Source organism: Ursus maritimus, unplaced genomic scaffold, assembly GCF_017311325.1.
Source record: "Ursus maritimus isolate PB19 unplaced genomic scaffold, ASM1731132v1 scaffold_9, whole genome shotgun sequence".
Taxonomy (NCBI): domain Eukaryota; kingdom Metazoa; phylum Chordata; class Mammalia; order Carnivora; family Ursidae; genus Ursus; species Ursus maritimus.
This window is the reverse complement of record NW_024427107.1, coordinates 36,377,736-36,404,212: the sequence shown is the minus strand read 5'-3', so window position 1 is coordinate 36,404,212 and position 26,477 is coordinate 36,377,736. Positions and strand designations below refer to the sequence as shown.

The window sequence follows — 26,477 nt, the reverse complement described above, 5'->3', positions numbered from 1 at the left end:
AGATATTGTGTACCTTCAACGTGCAGAATTTCCTTTAATATTTTGTGTAGTGCATGTCTTCTGGAATCAGATTTTCATTACATTTAAAGGATATAGAATTTTATGTAAAGATCGGCATTCAGAGTTTTAGTTTGACAGTTTTTTTTAAGCACTGTGAAGACAATTGTCCATTTGTACATTTCTTCCGGTCATTTGTTCATTATCATTTTTCCCTATGTGTCTTTTTTCCTGTCTTTTAAAATTTCTCATCTTGTTTCCCAGCAGTTTGGTAATGATGTGCATAGGTGTGATTTCCTTTGTATTTATCTTGTTTGCAGTATGAATTTCTTGGGTCTGTGCACTGCTTTTTTAAATCAAATTGGGAAAATTTTCAACTTTTATTTCTCCACATCTTTCTGCCTTCGTCTGTCTTCCTCTCCTGGGTTCCAGCTGTACATGTTAGATCACTTGCTGTTTATCCCGGATGTTATTAAGTCTGTTTTTTTAATCCTTTTAAACTTCTCTATGCTTCTGTCTGGATAGTTTCTAAAGATGAACTAAGTTCACATACTCAAGACTGCCTAAAACACTAAGAGCTGTGCCTAAATTTTATTTTTCAAACCCCACAGAGATTCTGCTTTTTAAACATTTTTTCGAGAGCCAGACTTTTCAGGGATGAAGGAGACATCCATGGTATGAACAGTCAGTTATTTAGTGCTCCCCCCACCCCCTGAATAGCTAGCTGATATTGAATAAAAGATTTACAATTATGGGACAGAAACTGGTTAAGAGTACAAGAGTATAGTATATCAGAGAAAAGGCTATAATGTTATCTTTACCCCAGGAGAGCTAGGTTGGAGGGAGAAATGGGGGGTTACCACAGGTGAAACTATTCACCAGGTTTATTTAGTCCCCTACCGGGGTGTGGGGGTATGTGTGTATGTGTGTATGTGAATGCTTTCATTACAAAAATGCTATCATTTGGGTAAGAGCAAACTTTTGAGACACAAGGGGATGTTAACAGTTCATCTTATAAAAATGTCAGTTTTTTCAATTTAGAAGTGACAATAAAACATCCAACCCAACTCATTCGGAACTCAAGAGAACAGACAAGCAAGAGTGTGCTCAATCATACGCAGTCAGAGGATGTTATAGCCATTTCAACAGGTGTGAAATTTGAAAGTTACCATTATAGTTAACTAAAACTGGATTACATCATTTCTAATCCAAACTAAATCAGACATGACATATATCAAGAATGTAAGAATTCAATTCATCTGAAACAGCTACTTGTAGAAGTGTATTATAAACACTGATGTTTTAAGGAGAGTGATGATCCTGTAAGCATGTAATACGCAATTGGACAGAAAAATATTGACATTTTAGTCCTTTTTTTATACCAAGGAAAAAAGAACATTCAGTGAACACATTCCAGATGAAATAAATTTTACAAAAAAAAAAAAAAGATCAAGGCTGAGAAATTCAATTTGCCATGAAGAACTTCAGAAATCAGACTTTTTTGCCTAACACCACAAATTCTGGAGATTTCTGTGAAAATATAGACATTAAGCACATCTAAATAAATATAAATCAAGATAGGGCATATAATTCAATAAATAACCACAGGATAACCGACTATGTCATCTCCAATGAACAGATTCCAAAGTAATCAGCATGGGAATGGGAAAGACAGGTTTTAACCTTAGATAATTCTAGCAATACCCAAATAGGATTACAATATTATAAGTATTTATGCCCAAATGTTAGTTTTAATGACAAAGTAACTCAATATTCACACAGGGATAGTTTCATTCATAATTTATTGAATTGCAAATTAGATTGTTATGCTAGTTAGAGAATAAATCTCCAAAAATATCTTGGCAGGCTCCTGAATGTCTAAGTGTATGCCAACATTATTGGACTGTTTAAATTATTAGAAGCTAAGAATATGAAGTACTTATCAAGGTTTCAACAATAAAAATATTTTTTAAAATACCATATTTGGTAATAAATTAGATTTATAGAAATTGATAATTCAAAATAAATTAAACCTGAGTTATAAATGCCTCCTACCCTGCCCACCCCCAGCATACATAACTTCTATCACATTTTCTTTTCAACCTATGTGCCTCCAACTTTAATAAGCATACATATTCCTTGAGGATCTCATTAGATGCAGTTTCTGATTGAATAATTCTGTTGTGGGGCCTGAGGGTCCACATTTCTAACAAGCTACAAATGAAGCTAATGCTGGTCTTTAGACCACCCTTGAGCAGCAAGGTGACCTAAAGTATAGTGAAGATGATTTCTGGCCTAACAGACTGTATGGTTTTACAGATTCAAGGCCGTAAGATTCTGGAATCAAACATAACCACAAATGATCACAAAAAATAAGTCTTGGAAGAAAATAATGTTTTAGTTAAGTGAAAGCTTGAAGTATACCAGATTGGCAGTGTTTCTATTTTACAGTGACACCTTTGATAACAATATAAATCAGGACACCAAGTTCTTGTAACTTGAAATAGTTACCATAGCTTGAGGCTCTCTTCCAGTTCATTCAAGTCCAGAAAATTCAAGCCAGCACACTGCAAAACCACTATGAAAAATCTTTAATGGTTAACTGTCCATATAAATTACTTATAAACTTGCTTTAAGCTATCCCATCTCCTCCTCCTCTTTCAACAAATAAATGCTTTTTCTTCTGTCTTGTAGCTAAACAGCGTGTCACACCCAATGCCCCTCCCTTTAAAAATCGAACAAAATTGTCTCCAACCAAAGGACCCAATGCAAAGAGGTTGGCTTCTTTAACACATTCGTAGGTATATGCATCTATTTCCACAGGATTACTCTTACATGTGATTGGCTGGCTTGAGTTATGGCCCAGATAACACCCTTGCTCCTTCAGAAAAGACAGATTGGGATGAGAACCTATCAGTACTACTGCCGCAGAAAGCTTAAATATTTTTTTCAATCCAGAGAGGCTTTGAAGAATGCATTTCATGTCCGACGTAAAGGAAAGCACATGGTGCTCAGGAAAACTGGTATAATCAGATAAAAGATTGGAGTCTACAGAATATGACTGAGTACACATCATATGATAGACTTTATGGTATTCTGGATAAAGCTTTTTGGGAAGCTGTTTGAAAATTAAGCTTGGATCAGTTACCCGTCTGCGAAATACATGAATCACAGGAATATTATTGTTGTAAGCACACAGTACCGCATCAGCTGCGGTAAGCCCAGAACCTACAATTAACACTGGATCCACTTTGCCACGCAACTTTCCTTTGCTTATAGCAGCTCCAAATTCAGGCATTGAATGAAACACAAAAGGAAAATCTTCCCCTTCAATGTCCAGATGGGCAGGAGAATCCAACGTTCCAGTTGCCAGAGCTACGTTCTCAGCAAAGAGACAGAAGGGAACATGGGAACCATCCGCTATTCGCTGATAACCCCTGATTTCCCAATTTCTCTTGATAAATGTAGACTTCTCTATCTGTAAATGCTGTGTTGAAATATTTCTGTCTTGTCCATCGTCACCATCTTGATGATCTCTGTAGAGTCTTGATACAGAGGTGATGTAAGTATTCTCTCTGAAATTCTTCTGAAGACCCATGACTTTTACATAGTGTTTGTAGTAGCGAGCTATTTCCTCTGGCATAACTCGATCTCCTTTTAGGTTTCTAAAAAAAGGAAAAATACCCTATGAGGAGAGTACTGTGACAGTTTCCATGATTATTCCTGCTCCATCTATTAAGCTATTATATAGATCTTTTTAATTCCTCTGGACTGTCTTAGGTATAAATGATCAAAGAAAGCTTTTTTTCTTTAGTTAAAAATGTTAAAGAATTAGTTTTATCAACAGAAGTCCCATGAGAGTAGAGACTGTATTTTAATGCATCTGTTTCCCCAGTGCCTTGCATAGATCTGTTCAGATTAGCTACCTTTATCAATAAATTTATTAAATAAATGAATTAAAATGTGGAGATAGACTTTTATAGTCTATCACACAACTGTAACAAATTCAGTCTATACACTATTCAGTCTACATACTGTAATACACGGAATTAGATTATAATTAATATTCTGCAGGTCTAACTATAGTATATATAATTCTTAAAGATAATATATATGATCTTGACATGATTTTTTGTGAGTTGCTATTTTCCTAATGACTGAAAATTCACATCAGTCTTCTGAAAATCATCTTATATCTAAGTACATAAAACATCTGTTTTCCTGTTCATAAAGAAATCTATAAATACAGTAATGTACTTTTTTGATAGAAGATTCTTTCATTTTCCGCTTGAACTTTAAAGCAACAGGCATTAGTACCCCTAAACCCTGGGCCCCAATTAGAAATAAGTAGCACTAAAAACGTGCCAAATAATTTCACATAATTCATTACAAATTATAACTGGAAGAAGTTCATAAAAGTTCTTAAAATTTAAGATTTAAAATATGTTAATTCCCACTTTTCACAGAAACCCTATGTAGTAGTTAATACTATTATAATCTCCATTTTATGAATGACGAAATTAACAGCTAATTTAAGTTACTTGACCATGGTCACAACATTCTTAGAAGTTAAGAGAGGATTCAAGAGTCAGTCTCTCAAGATCTGATAGTCAACACTATGCAAAGGCAGGAAGTAAAGCCAGTTTTTTAATCACAAGATTCTTTTCCACATATTACTTCAATACACAATGTGCCCAATGTAAAAGGATGAACACTTCTAGCACATAAAAAAACATAAAGCTTCCCCTTTACCCGTATCACAAAAAGAATGTTGAGCAATTTTCAGATGCTTATGAAAATCAAGAACTTGTACAACTTGCCTGACTTTACTACTTTTCATTTCAAACCCATATAAAATTCATTTTTAAAAAATCCAAAAGAGGGGTGAGGGGGGTGGCCTGGCTGGCTCATTCAGAAAAGCATGTGATTCTTAATCTCAGGGTCATGAGTTCAAGCCCCACACTGGGTGCTGGGATTACGTAAATAAATAAAATTTAAAAAAAAAAAAGGAATATTTGAAATGTTTAATCTCAGTGATTCATGCTGCCCTGAATTTGCTCTCCTTAAATCTTCTCAAATTAAGGATAATGTCTATGGAGTACTATATGGTTTCTATCTAGCAGGAAGTCAAGCACTCAAATGTGTACAACCCTGTTCTAACAAAGGTTAAGTAACTTCCTGCTTTGCTTTATTGTTTCTGTGAGCAAATTAGATTAGCTGTATTAGCAATTCCTATCTAATTTAATACTACTATTGAATATAAGGCTTTTCACATTACTTCTCTTTTTAAATTTTGAGTATTTTCAATGTTCATAGCAGCATTGTCTACAACAGCTAAACTGTGGAAGGAGCCAAGATGCCCTTCAACAGACGAATGGATAAAGATGTGGTCCATACATACAATGGAATATTACTCAGCCATCAGAAAGAAGGATTACCCAACATTTGTAGCAACATGGACGGACTGGAGGAGATTATGCTAAGTGAAATAAGTCAAGCAGAGAAAGACAATTATCATATGGTTTCACTCATTTGTGGAACATAAGTAACAGCAGGGAGATCAGTAGAAGGAAGGGAAGAATGAAGGGGGGGGGGGTAAACAGAAGGGGGAATGAACCAGGAGAGACTATGGACTCTGGGAAACAAACTGAGAGTTTCAGACGGGAGGGGGGTGGGGGATTGGGATAGGCCAGTGATGGGTATTAAGGAGGGCACATATTGCATGGAGCACTGGGTGTTATACGCAAACAATGAATCACGGAACACTACATCAAAAACTAATGATGTACTATATGGTGACTAACATAATAAAAAATTAAAAAATGTAAAAAATAAATAAATTTTGGGTATTTTCCCCCAAATAAACTTATATTCTTCCAAGTAGAGCTTTCTTCTTTCTTACATCTATTTTCATATTTCTTAATAAATATTTACCTCTATAGTAGCCAATAGGGTAACCAATCACATCAAAGATTCTGGCTTATTCCATCACTCTAAATTATTAGTCATATGCACTATTCTACTCTGAAAGCCAAACACTACAGCTATATATACATGAGACATCCACACACAAACTTGTATATCGACTGATAAAAATAAGTAAGTGCAGAAAGGATTTGTGGGTGGATGAGAAACTAAACAGAGTGGCTTAACAGGAAAGTGGGATAAACCCATAATTAACGAAAGCAAAGGAATCCAATCTGTTTTATAACATCTCTAAATGGAAACTAGCTCATGATCACTGCTACAAAGAGGTTTGATTTGAGAGACACATAGATTTATATTATTCCTCTGAGACAGAATCACAAATACTTTGAAATTTGCCGAGGGACTTTCCCACTGTACATTGAAGAACTGTGACAGCTGGATCTTTACCTTCGTTTGCTAGATATCCAATCTTTAAATTTAAGTCCTGGCAGCTCCATCCAATTTCCAAAGCTGATTGTCAACATGGAACCTTCCATATTCTGTATGAATAAAAAATGCACAAATACATTTAAGCAGTAACACGGATTTTTAAAAAAACCAAATCCATCTTCATTCACTATAATTAAGAGTCTGGATAAAGTCTCCTTATCCAGACTCTTTCAGCTGAAAGAAGTTCTAAATGGTTGTGTAAACTACAAATACTTTCATCATTTTGTAGGATCTATATTCCTTCTTTCATAAAGTTATACACTTATAAAACAAGTTTATAATATTGCCAGATGCCTATACAATGTTAATAGCTTCAGCCTATAATAATATAATTCAGATATAGAATATGTTAGATGAACAAATCAGTATTTTCACTTTTAAGCAAAAGGGAAAAAATTCATTAATTTCTAAGGCTTTAGATGTATATCCACTTTAATATTAACAGATTTTTAAAAAAATGCACAGCAAAACAGCTTTTTCCCCTCCATCAATTATAATTACAAAGTCTAAGCTGGTTTGGATACAGCAACATCTCTTTCTAAAACTAGGGAAAACAGCAGTGGTTACCTGATTAAGAACAGACTCACTGCCGAAGCTAATGCTGCCTTTCAGGAAGTGAGCCCTTCAAGCTCCCTTGTCCTACTTACTTCTTTCTGCTCTGCTCACTACAAAGCAACAAAAAGCCCAAGGGCCAAGAGCACCTGTCCCGATAACCTCAATGATCTCTTTCAACCAACTCTTTTAGGCTATGGTTTTTTCTTAACTCTTCTTGTCCTGTTTCTGTACAACCCAGTACTAGGAATGGTACTTATTATTGTAGTTATTGTTACTAACATTTCCAAGCACTTACTATGTGCTGGGCCTCATGAAGCTTATTACTCATGACGGTGTGTAGATCACCACCAGAGAGAAGGCATCGAGCTGCTGCTCAGCTGCTCTGAGGCAGACTGGGCCTGATACCAGGATCCGAACCAAGGAGATGGAAAATATCACAAGGGAAACTGTTAAGAATTTAGTATATACTGAAGTTATCTGGAGCCATAATTGTCTCATCTGAAACTCAAAAACCTTAAGGAACTAATATTCCACTTTCAACAATCTAAACTTTATTCCCACGGCACCAGTTCTTCCAGTTAGTTGCAAGCCCCAGTCTTCCTTGTTTTCCCTTATGCTATGAATGCCTGCTGTCAGGGAGACTATAGTATATTAAGGGACACAAACCTGACAGAAGTACTAGGGGTATACAGAAAAAGAAGAGAATATTTCTTAAAGGACACCAATGGGCTGTGAGGAGTATCCATTAGGGAGAATATTCCAGGCAGAATAAAGATGTTAAAAGGATTTTATAAAGAGAAAGAACAGTAGTGTCCTTCAAGAAATTAAAAGAAGTTCAGCCTTATGCAGGGAATTATTAACAGGCTTAGGTTGCTTAAACTGTGCACGTTACTAAGAAAGGTCTGTCTTTAGGACTGGCTTTTGGCCACTTCCTAGGAAACAACCCCTGAGCTCTTAGAATATTCTACCCAATGAGTGACTTTTTGTATGCCAGAGGCCTGGGGCCCTGCTGTACCTGTAACTGTAGAGTGTAACTGTTAAGTTCTTAACAATGAGACATATGGTGAACACCAGTGTTTGCTTTGGGAACAGAGGAGGTCAGTCACGTGGGTGCTGCTTTTCTACATGACTGACCCCCAGAAAACCCTGGACACCAAGGTGTGGGTGAGCATCCCTGGTTGGCAACTCTTTACACATGTCACAAATCATTGTTGGGAGAATTAAATGTAGCCCCCTGCAACTCCACTAAAAATGAACACTCAAAAACGAGCTTGTTTTGTCCTGGACTTCATTTCATGAGCTTTTTCCCTTTAATGATTCTAATCTGTATCCTTTCACTGTAATAAACTATAACTGTTGAGTACACCACCTTTAAGGAGTCTTGTGAATCCTAGTGAATCTACAGCCTGAGCGTGAACCAGGACCCCAGAAAGAGTATTCTGGAGCATGGAATGTAAGAGAGCAGTAAAGCAAGAAAGCCAAGTAGGGGCTAGATCACCCAGGCTATGGTAAAATACATTAGTGAGTTTGCATACTATTCATTAGATGAATTGAGAGCAGCTACAGGGTTTCATGCATGGGTGTAACATTCAAATGTGTGTTTTAGAAAGATAACTCTGGCCTTGGTATGGAGATTGTACTGAAGAAGAATAGTCTGGAGTAGGAAACCTTTGCAATAATTTGGGGTGAAGATGATGATGGCCAAACACAATTACGATGGGGAAAAGTAGGGTGGAAGGACTCACAATATGTTTATGAGAAAGAATGGAGAAAATACAATAATTGGTTTGAAGTGGGAGTTGAGGCAAGAACAATCAAGGAAGATTTCTGGCTTGAGTAACTACATTCCAGTGCTATTACTACATGATAAGGAAATGAAGAAATCTGATGACAAAGATGATTGGTTATGTAGACATGCTGAGTTTGAGAACACCTACAGAATAATCAAGAGAAGGTATCTAGGTGAATACGTAAGAGAAAGCAATGTGGGCCAGGGCTCTTGATTTGGGAATCACTCAGCATTCACATGCAAGTCACTAAAGTATATGAGACACGCCAGGGACAATGAAGAGTATAAAAAGGCAAGACCGTGGCTTGGCACGGAGTTTACAGTCTTCTGTAACCACAAGGTAATGAAAAGGGCTGACTGAACAGGAAGAAAAACAAGGAGATGAAAGGTTCAGAGAATCTAAGAGGCTTGCATCGCTGTCAAATGATGCAGAGGTCAGGAAAGATACATTTTGAGACTATCAAACTGAGCAAAAAAGGAAGTTACCAACCTTTAAAAAGCAGAAAAGGCAGTGACAGAAGCTAGAGTGAAGTCAGCTAAGGAATAGGAGGCAAAGGCATAAAAATAATGGATAGGTAACTATTTCAAGAAGGCGGCTCTAAAGCAAGAATACAGATAAACTAATGCATAAAAACTTTTTAATAATAGAAAATAATTTTAGTATATTTATATACTGATAAACAGGAGCTGCTAGAGAAACTTAAGATACGAGAAGGGGAAAATCAAATAAGCGATATCCTTGGAGAAGACAGGGGTCCAGAACACAGCTGGAAGGTTAGTCTTAGATAGAAGTGACACCACTTCTATAGTAACAGGGGATAAGAAACAAAGAGGTAGTAGCACGATTGCAGATGTTTGCAGGTTTAAGCGCAAAATTATGGAAGTTCAATCCTGAGGGATTCTATTTTCTAAGAATCAAGAGTATTTCTAAGTCAGGTGAAAAAAAAGGGATAGAGATTTGAGAAGAACATTTAATAAGGAAATACCAAAGGATGACTAAGTAGTGTTCAGGACCCAAATGAGGTTGGAGAATACTTTTCACAGCTGTACAACTTTTTTTTTTCCCCCTGGCAATGTTTCATAGCTTAAGTATAGGAAAAGATAAAGTAGACAGTTCTATAAATTGCTATTTTGGCCAAGCCCATGTGATAGAAGGACGATGGGTCAAGAAACTACGGAACCTAAGCTGGGTAGGTAAGGGGTTAAGATCAGGGTCTCAAACTCCCTGTGTCTGATGATTAGGTACAGTATAATCGGGTGATACAGCTGGAAGAATAAAAAGTTGTGATCAAAAAGTAAGATATTTGAAAATTTAGGTTTTCACTGAGTCGTCACAGTGGAGCCACTGGAGTTAGTATCGAAGGAGGAATGGAAGAGGAGATCACTGAGAATGAAGAGATGAAGAGGCTAAGCGGTTAAGGTGTTGCTTCTGTGTCACATAGGTAAAGGTACTCAAATTGACAGTAAAACTTGGGATACAATGGAAAAGCATGACTTAGGTGCCACAGATTCAACAATTGAGGGGGACAATCTGGAACGGTCGAGGAACTAGAAGATGACATGACCTGTTCAAAGGAACGGGGATTCTGACAGAAGAGCAATGGGGAATAAAGAGAACCCCAACCTCACTAGTCAACCTGATAGGACTTGGGGCCAAGGGAGAGTGAACAGACTCCACTTCAGGGGGCTGCAGCGAGACCAGTATCTTCAGGAAAGCAAGATTTCACAGAAGGGAGTAAAAGCAGCTTATAATAACTGAAATGGTTAAAAGTAAACACAAGCTTGTTTATTAGCAAATGGAGTTTTAGGGGTACACTGTCAGAAAGTCTGGAAGTGAGGAGAGTGGTGAGAAACCGGATCACAAGAGAAGCAGAGAACTATACAGAAGTGACGAGAGGACAGATGACTTAGGGAGCTCACATCCTGAGTAATAACTGAGGTTAACTAGCATGTATGTGAAGCATGGCAGCAGACGGTGGTCTCAAAAGACAGTACTACAGTCAAGAGCTTCAAGATTAAGGTATGGAATGCAGAGGTGGGAGGGAATAAATAATTACGCCTCGAAAAGTCAGGTAACTTCATAGAAGTGATGCTTAAAAAATGGATAATAGCTAAAATACCATTTATTTATATCCCTATTCTAGTGGATATCCTATATGATGCATGAAAAAAATTCAGTGTTAAGTATATTCCAGCTTTACCATGGATTCAAATGTGTCTTAAGTAATCAAGGCTTACCCATGCTTTAAATTTCCTATATATAAGTGGAAGAAATGAAATAACACAGATTACTGTCTGTACATTTTTCTAAGCAGGAAAATATAAGTACAATAAAACCTCAGGAATTTAGAGAAGCATTATGCATTATGGCTTTTTTAAGAAATACTGTTTAACAATGCTGACTAACAGCACAAATATAAACACTTAACGTCAAAGGCACAGATAATGTTAGTTGCTATCCATAACCATTAAGGAAATTAAGATTAAGAAAGGAGTTGGTGATATATTTAATCTAGAAAGTCCCCCAAATACCTTAAAACAGTCACTTATTAAATGTAAGTAACTAGTTAGAAATACAGCATTGCACTAATATAGGAATATTCAATTGAAGTCTGTACTGAAGATCTGATATTTAATGTTAAAATTCCAATGAAATCCTTATTCATAAATAGCAAAAATTATTTAACATTTATTTGTATAACAAATGAGCATTCACTACACATATCAGATGCCATATTAACTGCTAAGGACACAGGAGAAAAGAAAAATTATTAGTTCCTGACCTCTAAAGAAATGCACTGAATTTTTATGTTAATTCTCTGGTTTAACCCCTGCCATGAACTGAATTTGTGTCACCCCCAAAAATGCATATGCTGAAGCCCTAGCCCCAGTGTCATGGTATTTGGAGATGAGGCCTTTGGGAGGTAATTAGGGCTACAGGAGGTCATGAGAGTGGTGCCCTCATGACAGGATTAGTGGCTTTATTAGAAGACGGGCAGAGGGGAGGAAGGATGATGCACCAAGAAAGGTGCTGTCTACAAACGAGGAAAAGAGCCCTCACACGAACGGAACAGGCTGGCACCTTGATCCTGAACTTTTCAACCTCCACACTATGAAATTAATATCTGTTGTTTAAGGCACTCAGTCTACGCTATTTCATTACAGCAGCCCAAGCAGATTAACACTTCTTTCTTTTATAATCCATTTTTCACTTAAGATATTGAAAACATAGGGAAATAATGGGTATTGGTATGAAATACTCTGTGAGATTTTATAAAGTCTGAAATGAATTTAAAACTTTTTACTGTGCAAAACATTGCTGAAATATTTTCTATGTAGTTCTTGTAAAATAGTATAGAGAAGCTTATTCTGAGAGTATACTGGTAATCAAACTTGGCTTAACTTCTCGTAACCCATTATTTTACTGAACACCATTAAAATTCTCAGATAAAGATGTGGTAAGCGTATCTAACAAATGATAACGTACATTTTATTGAACGGCATTAAAATTCTCAGATAAAAATGTAGTGAACGTATATAATGCATGATAACGTTGTATCTCATAATTTTCAAAATTCAAATGGCCGTATCAAGATGACATATAACTCACGCACACTATAAAACGTGAAGAAAAACATACTCACATGCCAAGCTCCACCAGGTGGACCTTTACCAAGAACTAAGTGAGGGATGTAATGATGTTGTTCTAATTTCCAATGCAAAACGGATGGATAATCATAGCCAAAGTCAGCATCTGGATGAAGAAGTGTGTCAAAAAGGACTGCAACTGGATTGGATGATCGGCCCTCAAGGCCCTCAGACAGGTATTCTAAGTCCTGAATGAATTTTTCAAAAAAAAAAACAAAGAAAAAAGGCAGAGTTTGAAGGAAAAAACCAAAAAAACAAAAAGCCTCAGCTGTTAAACAGTGAAAGCCATTACTCTAATCCAGCATTTCCCAGATAGCGTTGCTATAAAACACTCATGTTCCTTGAGATCTTGGTAGATTCTTTGGTTAAATGAATAAAAGACTGGATTTCAACAAAACTAATCAGATCCTTTCACTGCAATACTTGAAGATGCATTTACTCCATTAATATGCCTTAATAGGTCTACTGTCACATTCCAATAACAAAAAGCAGCACTTCCCAAACTTATTTGAACATAGAGCACCTTCTAAAACGCCCACCAGGAAATAATTTGGGAAATTCTGCTCTCATCAATTCAGGAAAATAAGCAAGTAATTTGACAGAACATATTTACAAATTGAAAATAAAAATGATAGAGAATGTTATTTAGAAGAAAGGATTTTCAACTGAGAAATACAACCTTCTTTGAGTATTTAAAAAAAAAAAAAAAGCAAAAAGATTGACATCTAAGAAATACCTGATCAACAATGGAAAGATGTCTTGCTTCTTCTAATTTACTATGTAAGATTGTATTTGGATGTATTGCTTCTGATGATAAATATGGTCTGTAGCCTGATAACATATAAGAAAGGCAGATTCCTGAGGGTCCATTTCCTATTAAAAAAAAAAATGGTGGAGAGGTTCATCATGTGTCTTAATACTCTTATTCCTTGGTTTTTCTCAAAGATGCATGTTCTCCCTTAACAATTTGTCTTCCTTCTCTAAACTCTTAAAACCAAGTATTCATAAGATACTGACTTTTGTTTTCTCTGTTTTCTTTTGGGAGTCTCATCTACTTGAAGCTTTAGGTCTCTACGCTATTGACCCCAAATTAGACCTGTACGCTGACCTCTTGCCCAAAAATACATCCCACATTTCCATAGGCCACTTCTTCACTCCACCTGGTTGAATGACTAATAATTTAATCACAGTATGTTCAAAAGTATATTCATGAGTTCCTTCATCCCATCCCCTCTCATAGTCTGGTGCTAACAAAATCCTAAATTAATCAGGTTCTGAATCTAAATTGATTTAGTTACTATATCCATTCAGTTGTCTTTGTTAGTGTCACTCCTATACTCTCAGGAGACAGAAGTCTCTTGTTCGTCCTAAAGATACACCTATTCCAAAATCATTTCACATTCAAAGTTCGGATAGATGAATTTTGATAAAAGAAGGTCCTCATCATATTACCCCCTTCATTTGGAAAGCTTTAACTGCTTGCTTCTGCCTATCCAGTGCTCACCATGTTCTGGTCTCAACCATCTTTCCAGACCCATCTCCTAGTAGTGTCTTCCTGTATTTTTAAATGTTTCAACTAAAACCAAACTGGGTTTTTGTTGAACCCTGGTGAACTGGCTCCATTTCTGTGGTTCCTTTAGTCTAGGTTTTCACTTCTCTATTATCTCCATCTACCAAAAATATAATCCAAATGGGATAACTGCTAGCCTCAGGAAGAAAATTCTGTTCCATTCTCTAATATTTTGCCCCAAATAAAAGAAGCTCAAAGATGTAAATATGAAAAGCAAAATCAAGAATATTAGAAAATGGATTCCTACTTCTACTTATAATACTGAAGTGGGAAGCCTTTAAGCATGACACAAAATTCAAAAGACAGAAAGGAAAGTAAACCACTGACTTCATAAAAATTAAAAACAAATGAGATCTGAGGCAAAGAGTTAATTTCCTTGAATCAAAAGCAAAGAGACAAAACTAAAGAATAAATATCACAAGATAATATCAATATAGATAAAAGATACAGAAAAAGCATTTAACAAAACCCAACACCTATTCATGATGAAAAAAAAAAACAACTCAGCAAACTCAAATAGAGGGATACTTCCTCAACTTGATAAAGAGTATCTACAGTAAACCTACAACTAACATCATACTTAATGGTGAAAAACTAGACGCTTTCCCTCTACGATCAAGAACAAGACAAGGATGTCTCTTCCCATCATTCCTACTCAACATACACCATGACAGAAGTCATAGTTCATGCAATAAGAAAAGGAAATACAGACTTTAGAAAGAAATAAAACTGTCTTTGTTCAAAAATACCATGATTTCTATGTAGAAAATCCCAAAGAACGGACCAAACAACTCCCAGAACATCAAGATTGCACAATACAAGTTAATACATAAAAGCCAATTTCTTTCCTGTACACCAGCAATGAACAGGTGGCATTTGAAATTAAATATACAACACTGCTTAATATGTGAATGTGCCCACACACACCCCCCATAGATATTTAAGATATCTATATATATAAGATGTACACAAGGAAAACCACAAAACTGATGAAAGAGCCCAAAGATATCTAAATAGATGCTCATGAATAAGAAGATTTGATATTGTTAAGATGTCACCTCTTCTCAGCTTGATCTACAGATTCAATGCAATCCGAGTAAAAATCCCAGCAAGTTATTTTGTGGATACAAACTAACTCTAAAGTTTGAATGGAAAGGTAAAGAGCCAGAATAGTGAACACAATATTGAAGCAGCAAGTCAAGACCAACATCATCCAAACTCAAGTCTTACCATAAAACTGTAATCAACAAGATAGTGTGGAAATTATTAAAAAGTAGACAAATCAACAGAACTGAAGAGAGCTCAGAGATAGATTCTCACAAATATAGTCAACTTATTTTTGACAAAGGAGCAAAGGCAATCCAATGGAGAAAGGATAGTCTTTTCAACAAATGGTACTAGAACAACTGGCCATCTACATGCAAAAATATGAATCTAGGTATTAACCTTTCATCTTTTACAAAAATTAACTCAAAATAGATCACAGACCTAAATACAAAGCACAAAATAATAAAACGTCTAAGAAGATAAAATAGGGGAAAATCTAGGTGACCTTGGGTTTGACAGTAAGTGTTTAGATATAACACTAAAAGCAGGATCATCCATGGAAGAAAAAAACTGATAAACAGGGCTTCATTAAAATTTAAAATTTCTGCTCTGCAAAAGACACTATTCAGAGTGAAAAGCTAAGTCACACCGCGAGAAAATATTTGCAGAACGTAACATATACAAAGAACTCTTGAATCTCAACCGTAAGAATATAACCTAATCAATTAAAAAGTACACAAAGGATCTGAACAGACATTTCAAAGAGACACAGATAACAAATAAGCATATGCAAAGATGGTCATCGTGTATGATTACAGCACTGCAAATTAAAGCAATGGGGTACCACTACACATCCATCAAAATGGCTAAAATCCAAAATGGACAATACCAAATGCTGCAAAGACTTAGAGAAACAGCAACTTTCATTCATAGTTGTTGGGAATGCAAAATGATACAGCCACTTTGGAGGACAGTTTGACAGTTTCTTAAAAAGCTAAACATAGTCTTATGATCCAATGATCACTCTCCTAGGTATTTACCCAAATGAGTTGAAAACTCAATGACTATGCAAAAACCTACACATGCATGTTTACAGCAGCTTTACTTATAATTGTCAAAATTGTTAGCAACCGAGATGTCCTTCAATAAGTGCATAAACAAACTCAAACACCCATACAATGGAATAGTATTCAGTGATAAAAAAGAAATGAGCTATCAAGCCATGAAAAGACATAGACAAATCTTTAAGGCATACTATTAAGTGAAAGAACCCAGTATGAAAAGATTCCATACTGTGTAATCCCATGAATATGATATTCTAAATAAATGAAAACTACACAGACAGTAAAAGATCAGTGGTTGCCAGGGGTTGGGGGTTGGGGGACAGGATAAATACGTGAAGCACAGAAGATTTTTAGGGCAATGAAACTATTCTGTAGGATACTATAATTGTGGACGTAGGACATAACACATTCAGCAAAACCCACAGAACTGTACAACACAAAAAGTGAACCCTAAGGCAAACTACAAATTTTAGCTAATAATAATGTATAGTCAGAGGTTCATCAATTACAACAAATGCAACACACGAATTCAAGATACTAATAATAGGGGAAACTGGAGGTGGCAGGAGAAAGGGAGTATATGAGAACTCTCTGTACTTTCTACTCGATTTTCATGTAGAAAACAGCTCTAAAAAATAAAATCTATTAATTAAAATAAACATTAAATAAATACAAAATAGGGGACTTAGATCTGAGGCAAAGAGCTAAGTTCCTTAAATCAAAAAGAAACAACACTCAACATAGGCAGAAAATACAAACAGGCAGCTCACAGACAAATAAATACATAGGTGGCATTCTCTCTCACTCCCAAAGACTGTCTCCATCCTAACCCCAAGAACCTGGGAGTGTTACCTTATATAACAAAAGCTGACTTTGCAGATGTGATTTAATATCTTGAGATGGGAAGAATACCCTGGATCATAAAGGTGGACCCCATCTAATTATACCAGTCCTTAAAAAGAGAGACTCTTTCCCAGGTTTGGTGAGGGGGAAAGGGGACAATGAAAGAAGGTTAAGAGAGAACCAACACTGTGGACTTTGAAAATGGAGAAAGGGTCCAGGAGTCAAGAAATGTGACTAACCTCTAGAAACTGGAAAAAGCAAGGAAACAAACTTTCTACCCTAGAGACTCCGGAAAGGAATGCAGTCTTGCTGACACCCTGACTTTAGCTCACTGAGTAGTGTTGGACTTCTGACCTATAGAGCAGCGAGATAATAAATTTACATTGTTTAAAGCCACTGTGTTTGTGGAAAGTTGTTCTGACAGCAACAGAAAACATACATATTAAGGAAATTAGTTCTTTCTCTGTGCTCTGGTGGAGTGCTACTGCCAGCAGTAACAGTCCCATGGGCACCGGGTTAAGCTACTCATTGGCTAGTTGAAGCAAAACACAAACAGATTGGTTTGGGGGGAGTGAGGTGGACAGGTACAGATGACAGTACTTTTTCCTTTTCTGACCCACCCACAGCCAGCTAGAACCAGAATAGGGTTCCTTTACTCATGCCAACACACTCAGGCTGAAAAACCAGTGCTGAACAGAAGTGAGAAAACAGAACATGAGGTATAGTCCCCAAGACACCTGGATGTGAACTACTACACACACCGTCACCTCTATCATCACCCCTAACAAGAAATCTAGGACAGAACAATCTTGCTTTCCTCTTTTCCTCCCTCCCTTCCTTCACTGTATCCCCCATAAGCCAGTGAGAGGACAGGACCATCTCTCCTTCCTGTTAAAAGAGGCTATCAGGGGAGCCTGGGTGGCTCAGTGGGTTAAACGTTTGATGCTCTATTTTCGCTCAGATCCTGAGATCTCAGGTCGTGGGATCAAGTCCCACATTGAGCTCCATGCTCAGTAGGTCAGTGTTCCCAGACTAAAAGCAGCACCGTTGCTGGAGATTCTTCCTTCCGCTCCCTCCACCCCTCCCCCACCTCACACGTGCATATGTGCTCTCTCAAATAAATTTAAAAAAGGGGGGGGCTTTAAAAGAAATAAAGAAGCTATATGCCATCAAGGTATGTTATGCCCCATAATTCTTTCCTGAAGCTTGCTTCCCACCATAGTCTGATTTATTAAGTTTGAATACTAGATGCAAGATATATGTGACAGGTAGTTAAAAACATGCAATAAAACAAAATCATAAGAAAATCTATTATTCTGAAGTCTTTAGGTTGTATTAATAGCTTAATTTTTAATATTTTCTATGCCTATCTGCTGAGGTGGTACAAAGGCTATATAACACTAACACTACGGTAAAGGTCACTGTAACACTACAGCAGAGTACCACAACATTCACTACTGGGAACCCATTATTAGCTCGCACAAGTCTTCTGAGTTGCCCTGTGTCTCCCCCAACAGAGCGCTCTAGGGTTGTAAGGCATAATCCAATAATGCACACAGAATGTTCCGTATAGGGCTCTATCAATCCTGGTTACAATCGTTGCCATGACACTACCATAATAATTAACACAACTGATTGACAGTATTTTAACACAATAGGGCAATACCAATCCTTCAATGAAAAAAATGTTACATTCTAACACAGCATCTAATATCAGATAAACTAATTACTCTCTCCAAAGATTTGGTTATTGGTTACTTAAGTGTATCCAAAAACCTACGACTAGACTACTTCTCAATACAATCCTAAGAACTTGTGCCCTGTAACTAGGCATATATAGTAGTAAGGATCAGGATTGTAATTTTAAGAGTTAAAGTGCAGTACTTACCTATTACTACCATAGGCAAAGTCACTGATGAATCTTCCAGTAAAGAAGTTTCTTCAACTAATGGCATAGCTTTAACTTTCTGCCCCAAATTATCACCAAAATATTGCACGAAGGAATTAAAAATCTCTCCTTCGGTTTCAGTGTCACTGTAGTTTCTTTAAAAAAAAAAAAAAAAAGAAAGAAAGAAAAAAGAAACAAAAAACAAGAGATATAGTCAATACACCCTTTATAAAAACCTGTCTTTCTTCAGATTTAACTTAGGCCATAAAATACGCAACAGTTCCATAAAAGGAGAAAAAGAAATTCTTCTGATTAATACTTTCAAATTAGTAGCTTAGCATACCTGTCAACCTGTACCATTTTTAACGTCAGGAATCCTAAATAGCTGCTAAGGTTTCTGTAGTACCACGTCGGCAAGCCCCACACAAGTTCTACAGCTGCAGCTCTTTGAAGACCAAAGAGACAGCATCGCATTGGGCATTTTTACAATTCTCTGAGATTTCCTAGGAACGGCTAGTTTCTCTTTTAATTTTTTTCTCATTAACAAAAAGGTAAGTGCACTAGAGGTGGTGTATTTGGAACAAAATAGTCATAATATTTTAAGGAAAAGTTAACTGTACTTATGTATTACAAGTTGTGTATTTTGGCAAAAGAAATGAGGTTTATACATCTTGTTAATTCTCAGATATTGAAAATTAGAAACATCTTTATGTCGATTTCCAATCTACCTTCTTTCCCAGTTGTCTCCCTAGGAACTAGATTTAGCATTCTGACATGCTCACGAAATACATGGAGTAGCCTTCGGACACAGTTAATGTTCCGCATTACACTAGTGATTACTTCAGACCAGAATCCCCAAATTATCTTTCATATTTATAAAGTCAGCAGCAGGCCGATAACTGAGTACCAACTATGGTGAATGCGCTTACTGCTCCCAAAATGACAAACATGGAGTGGATCAGTTATTTCATAGGACTCACAGATTCCAGAAGAGAATGGTAAATGGAAAGAATTAGGCAGAGACCAAAATTTCTGCTTCCCTATAACCTCCCAAGGTCCCAGTCTACCCTAGGATAGAGTGGAATACTCCAGGATATGCTGATAGCCTTCCCGAAGAAGGTATAACCTCCACCCCAAATATCTGGGCTCCTCTAATGACACATGGCCTTTTGGGGCCAGAATAGATACCCTTCGGACATGTCTATTAGGGAAAGCCCCTGCTCACACGGAAGCCTGCTCCTAGAAAAAGTATCTTATGCTCAATCCACCCCTTTCAGATCATTCCTTCTCTGAGCAAATCCAGGTATATTAGTTACCCTGCCTGCTTCTGCTTCTTGGCAGCTGAACTCAAATGAGTGAATTATGCTCAGGCCTATTTCTGTATTTCTTCTGAATGTGGGCCAAGGACAGGTCCCCCAGCTCCCTTTGGATGCTTCTGATCAAAGTCCTTTTGGATACCCAGGCCTGATTAATCTTGTGGTGGTTGTGAAGGCCACAATTGTTTTTTAAAAGATGCACATCTCATCTTCAGTCTCTTCCAGATATTCCCATCTCAAACACTGTTGTTCCTGTATATATAACCCAGGAAATTAAAAAAAAAAAAAAAAAGATTATCACTTTAACTTCTTATTCATCAAAGAGATGTTTCCTTCCAAACTTAACAAACATTTCCTCCTTTTCAAGTGTGCAATTCAGGGTTTTTAGTACAATCACAAGGTTTTGCAATCACCACTATTAATTCCAGAAAAATTTTATCGCCCTAAAATAACCTAAGTTAATAGTAGTAAACTAGTTAGTAATAAACTATGTTACCCATTAGAACTCATTCTCCATTATTCCTTCCCTCCAGCTACTGGGGACCACTAATCTACTTTCAGTCTTGTTGGATTTGCCTCTTCTGGAAATTTCATATAAATGGAACCTCTCACACATTACGTGGCCTTTTGTGTCTGGCTTTTTCCACTCAGCATGTTTTCAAGCTTCACCCACAGTGTAGGACGTATTGGTACTTGATTTCTTTTCATGCCTAAGTAATATTCCACTGTAGAGACAGAACACACTTTGTTCGTTCACAAACTGGTGAGCACTTGAGTTGCACTTTTTGGCTATACAAATAATGCTGTGAACATTCGTGTATAAACTGTGTGTGGATAAGTGTTTTTGTCTCTTAAGAGTACATGCAATGGCTGGATCATAAATTCTGTTTAACATCTCAAGAAATTGCCAAACTGTTTTCTAAAGTAGCTAAAACACTTTACATTCCCACCAGCAACATAAGAGGGTTCCAACTTTTCCACATCCTCACCAACACTTTTTTTTTTTTTTAGCTACCCTTGTTGGTGTGAAGTGACATCTCACTGCAGTTTTGACTTGATTTCCCTAACAACTAATAAAGTTGAGCATCTTTTCATATACTTTTTAGCCATTCGTATTATCTTCTTTGTAGAAATATTCTTCACCCACTTTCAAACTGGGCTTTTTATTGTTGAGCTTTAAAAATTCTTTATATATGTAGAGCACAAGTTCCTTTTCACATATATGATTTGCAAATATTTTCTCCCATTCTGTGGGTTGTCTTTCCCTTTCTTTGTTGTCTTTTGAATCACAAAAGTGTTGATTTTTGATCGAGTCCAATTTATTTCTTCATTTGCTGCTGTGCTTTTGGTGTCTAAGAAACCACTCCCTAATCCAAGATCACCAAGATTTACTCCTATTTTTTATAGTTCTAGTTTTTTCATCCATTTTGAGTTAATTCTTATACATGTGATGTGTGAGGTAAGAGTCCAACTCCATTCTTTTGCTTGTGGATATCCATTTGTCCTGGAATCATCTGTCGAAGAGATTGTAATTTCCCTCTTTGTTCTGTGATCCCATGGAAGACCAACCGACCATAAATATAAGGATTTATTTCTGAACTCTCAATTCTATTCCACTGATGTATGTTAATCATTATGCAAGCCCCACACTGTCTTGCTTAGTGTTTCTTTGTAGTAAATTCTGAAATTAGGAGGTGGAAATTCTCCGACTTTATTCTTTTTCAAGTTGTCTTGGCTATTCTGGGTTCCCTGCAATTCCAAATTTTAGATCTTTTCATTTCTGCAAAAAAAGGCTGCTAGGATTTTGATAAGACTGCAATACATTTATAGATCACTTTGAGGAATACTAAGCTTTTCAATCCATGAACATGGGATTCCTTTTACTTAGGCCTTCTTTAGTTCTTCTCAATGATGTTTCATAGTTTTTGATGTACAAGTCCTAAGACTTAGGAGTAAGTATTTCACTCTTTCTGATGCTAGTGTAAATGGAATTTTATTAATTTCACTGTCAGACTGTTCATTGTTAGTGTGTAGAAATAGGACTGATTTTTGTTATGTTGATCTTGTATTCTCCAATGTTGCTTATTCATTTATTAGGTCTAGTACATTTTGTGTGTGTGCCTCCAACAATTTAGTCTGTTCCAAGACTCTAGGACATTAAGTAAAGCCAAGGTTTTAGCTTATCTAAATTCTCTATACAGTGTAATTTATTCTGATTTTCTACTGTTCATTAGTATAATCTGTACATATGCAATATGCATATAACCTATAATATTGGTATGTATACAATATGTGTATGACCTATAATATTGGTATAAACTATCTGTAATAAACTTGCACGGTATTTGATAAACTTAATACAGATTAACACAGATGAAAAGAGAAGCAAACAAAAAACAAAAGTATGGTTCACTGGTTTTGCATAAAGCAACAATGAAACAAAGGCCTCCTGGCACGTATTCTTTCTAAAAAATTCAGAGCCTAAGTTATAATTCAGTATTACCGCACATGTTTTATAACATTCATACTATATCACAGGTCTATGAACAGTTTCAACTTCTACTTGAGATATCCAACTTGATCAATGTTATATTTAAAACAAGTATTTTGAGTAATAAAAAAATCTACTTTTCCTTTATTTGGAATACTAAGTTAGAAAAAATAAAATTACATTTTAGGAAATAGTAAACAGCACTATACACACATGCAAAAATAGTTGCCCTATTAGGCATAAAGACTATCTGATATTTAAGAGGATTTTGGAGAACTTCCATCTTTTGTTCTTGAAATGTTATAGTCCAGTTTTGAAACAAATTTAAGAGGTTGGCACAGGCATAAAATTTGGGTAACAAAAAGCCTTTTCTCACATCTAGCAATACTTCTTTAAAGGCTCAAACTCAAATGAAATGCTTTAGTATCTGAATTTTTGTAGTCTTTGGAAGCATGCTCCTAAATTGTCACCAAATTGATGCTACTATATGAGAAAAAGGGTCTAATGTCACAAATGAAGTCAGTCACGCTGTTCCTCTTCCAAAACAGTAGGTATGGAATAATCAGTGGACAGTTCGAAAGTCAGTGGACAGTTAATCACAATACCTATTTCTTTCAGGTACTGCACAAGATCCAAAATACACAGGTTGTCACAAACTGTTTTAAAATGTGTGTTCCTAAGAAAACTGCTCAAAAAAATGGCATGAGTAAATTCTAAACACCTTCCTAAAGAAGAGGTCCTAAATGCTTTAATTTTTTAAACTGAGATACAATGCAGCTATTTTTTACAATGGAAATAAGGTTTATTAATCACAATTTTTATTTTTTGGCTAGCAAGGCTTGTTTTCCTTTATCCCTCAAGATCAAAACATACCAACTACTTTGTCTTCATCTCCTCCAAATTTCTGTACAAAATGGTAAGCATATGGTATCCACAACCAAGGGTTAGCTGACAGATATGAATCCCGACTTGCGTCCTTAGAGTTCAACTATACCAAAAGCAGATAAAAGGCTTTTAGACAGCAGTTTCTGAAAGGTAGGTTAATTTCTCAAGGGGCTTCAGTTTAACAAGTTTCACTAGAGGAACCTGTTTTCTTAAACTCTCCAAAGTGGATCTGATACTCTGAAACCAATGTCTGTCAGATAGTCAACAAAGTTGCCTAAAACTTAAAATCAGCAGTTTATTACATAAAACTTTTTTTTTAATATCCAGAATTTAGAAACCCCACAAAACTCACTGAGAAGATGGGTAAGCCCGAACTATTACTCTCTATTAAAATAGGAGTTCTGAACCTTCTTTGTGCCTTACACTCCTCACAATTTGGTGAAACTTCTGAACCTCTTCGTTGATTATTATTAATTAAACACATAAAAGATACATAGGATTTACAAGGAAACCAATTACATTAAAATACAGTTATAAAAAGTAAACTTGTGACATGTTTATTTGCACTTCTCTATTGTATTAAATAACAAGTTTGGCGATGTGTAATTACCGTGATTTTGAAGAAATAAGCATATAGTATTTCTAGATATGTGCAACTGTGATATGAAAATATTAGTGAATTTTATTGATGACACAATACTATGTGTCAAAATACTATGTGACTTGTTGATTATATTCGTAATTCAAAGACATTAGATTTTGGTTGAAGTTTAGCAAAAATATCGGTTGCACCTTTCTTTACCTGCAAGTTCATGGCCACTTAAATTCTACCTATGAACTCCAATTTTAAAACTCTTGATGTGAGTTTCATATTTTGAGAACATTTTATAGAGCATTATTCTAACACATTCATATATGCAAAGTAAGGTAATTTACGAAAGTCTTAGCTAAGTTTAACATTTCTTCACAACAGGGTTAAAACCACTTCCAAGTGCCTTTAGCCTTTCTCCCCATAACTGACTTAAGCTGTTGCCAACTGTGCAAAAGAACATATACTCACTTTTATTTTAAATGCATTAACCTCATCACCCTTAAGAACTTTCCCATGAGTCTTGAATTGCCACCTTTTTCAAATTTCTGTAATATACGGCTTACAATGACAAGCATCTTAGAACAAAGTTTTAGCACCTACTTGTAACCAGACCATCACACTTAAAACAATTTCCTACCTCCTTTGAACCCAGTAACTTAGATTATTACGTTTATTTAAAAATATATAAAGACTGTAAAGGTGGGGTAGGGAGGAATCTTCGCAACCCTTCACTCAAACTTTGCACTACTTGGAAGTCTCGGGTCGCAGTAACAGACTCGTAACGGGTCTAGCTAGTTTAGAAGTCCCGTGACTGGCCCCGTCCAGGAGAGGAAAAGGGGACAACAGAGGAGAGTCCCCCCGGAGCGAGGTGGCCCCCAACAGAAGCTGCCGAGGCGGGAACCCTGACCAGGCAGGAGCCAGGAGGAAGTGGCGGCCGAGGCGAGAGGCCGCTGCAGTCCAGGCGCTCGCCCCCCCCCCCACCCCGACCCGTCCCGACCCCGACCCCGCCCGGCCTCTGCCCATCTCGGCCCTGGCACGGCCGCGGGGCCGGGAAGCGCTCCACCCCCCTCCCGCTCCTATCCCCTCCGCTCCCCGGCAGAGAAGTCACCTGAAATGACCGGCCAGGGAGCAGCGGCAGCACCACACCGGCATGGAGCGCGGCGCACGGGGCGCCTGAGCGCGACCGCCGCGGCCGCCGCCACCGCCTGCCCCGGCTGGGCTGCCCGTTCGGGGCGCCCGCCCACTCGCCCGGGGTCGCGGGGTCCACGGGGCGCCAGCGCCCCGCGCGTCGCCGTTGCCGCGGCTGCCCGGAAGCTGCGGTTCAGCAGCCGGCCGGGCTCTGGCGCCCCGAACTCTGCCTTAGGATAGCGGCTTCCGCTCCTCGCCTGCGGGGAGCCAGACGCCAGCGGCTGATGATCTGGGGGCGCCGCGATGGGGGCGGAACGGGGCGGGGACGCTGCGACGGCTGCGGCGGAGACGCGCGGGCTCCTCCTCGCAGGTGCGGCGGCGGCGGGCGAGGCCGGCGATTGGTGGAGACGCGGCCGGGGCGAGGGGCCGGGCCTGACGGAGCGGCGGCTGCGCGGGCCGGGGGCCGAGGTCCGCGCGCCAACCGGACCGGTGCGGAGGCAAGCGGGGCTTCGGGCCTCGCCCCGAGTCCCGCGGCCCCTCCGCGTGCATCCTACCCGCGGCCTGGGGGGTTAGCAGGGCTGGGCGGATGCGCGTCGAGAGGGCCGGGTGATGAGAGGAAGAGAAAGCTGCTCAACGGGGCAGCGGAACGGCTCGGGGGAAGCCCTGCGTACAGCGCGGCCTCCGCGACCGGGGAGCAACGCGGCGTTCGCGCGGACTCCCACCGAGGAGGCCAGGGAAAGGCCCAGAGTCCCACCCAGGAAACCCACCTTAGCGCCTTTTCTCGCGCTGGTCTGGGCGCAGACGCGAGGAGCTCCTGCGCGCTTCTCGCTCTCCACCCAGCATCACAATCGCCGGGGGCGTGGTGGGGGTGGGGGAAAACACACCAAACCACAGGTGCTCGGGCTCCACCCCCAACTGTTCTGATTGTGGAAGTCCCGCTTCCTGAATGCGGGGAGCCTCCCTTCCCTAAGTAAGTGGCTCGCAAACATTCACTAGTGTGAGAATCACCTGCGTTGCTGGCCAAAAATATAGGTACTTAGCCCCGCCCAAGCCTTACTGAGTCCGTTTCCGGGCGGGGGAAAGGGCGGGAACGTGTATTGTCAGTCCCTCCAGGTGAACGTGATTCAAGAAAAGTTAGAGTAAGTACTGAGTAATGAGTGTCCCTCTTCGAAGTCAAAAAATAGAGAAGGGAAAAACTAGAAGTAATTAATTGCATGTACTGTTAGACATAGATGTCTTTGTAGTCC

General features: G+C 38.1%; 1 protein-coding gene across 4 annotated transcripts; it reads right to left on the bottom strand.

Annotated features, from left to right (window-relative positions):
* Nucleotides 1-1,782: 1,782 nt before the first annotated feature.
* OSGIN2 (oxidative stress induced growth inhibitor family member 2) lies at nucleotides 1,783-26,178 on the bottom strand. Of its 4 annotated transcripts, none has more exons than XM_008689123.2 (6): nucleotides 25,998-26,178; nucleotides 18,819-18,973; nucleotides 13,143-13,279; nucleotides 12,403-12,594; nucleotides 6,373-6,464; nucleotides 1,783-3,662 (listed from the first exon to the last, which is right to left on the bottom strand). In XM_008689123.2, the coding sequence occupies exons 2-6, from the start codon at nucleotides 18,883-18,885 to the stop codon at nucleotides 2,630-2,632; spliced, it is 1,521 nt and encodes a 506-aa protein (XP_008687345.1). In that variant the 5' UTR covers nucleotides 18,886-18,973; nucleotides 25,998-26,178; the 3' UTR covers nucleotides 1,783-2,629. The 4 variants fall into 4 exon arrangements, with proteins under 4 accessions (XP_008687345.1, XP_040481976.1, XP_008687343.1 ...); XM_040626042.1 differs by lacking the exon at nucleotides 25,998-26,178 and adding an exon at nucleotides 25,211-25,285; XM_008689121.2 differs by lacking the exon at nucleotides 25,998-26,178 and adding an exon at nucleotides 23,499-23,616.
* Between the last annotated feature and the right edge of the window lie 299 nt (nucleotides 26,179-26,477).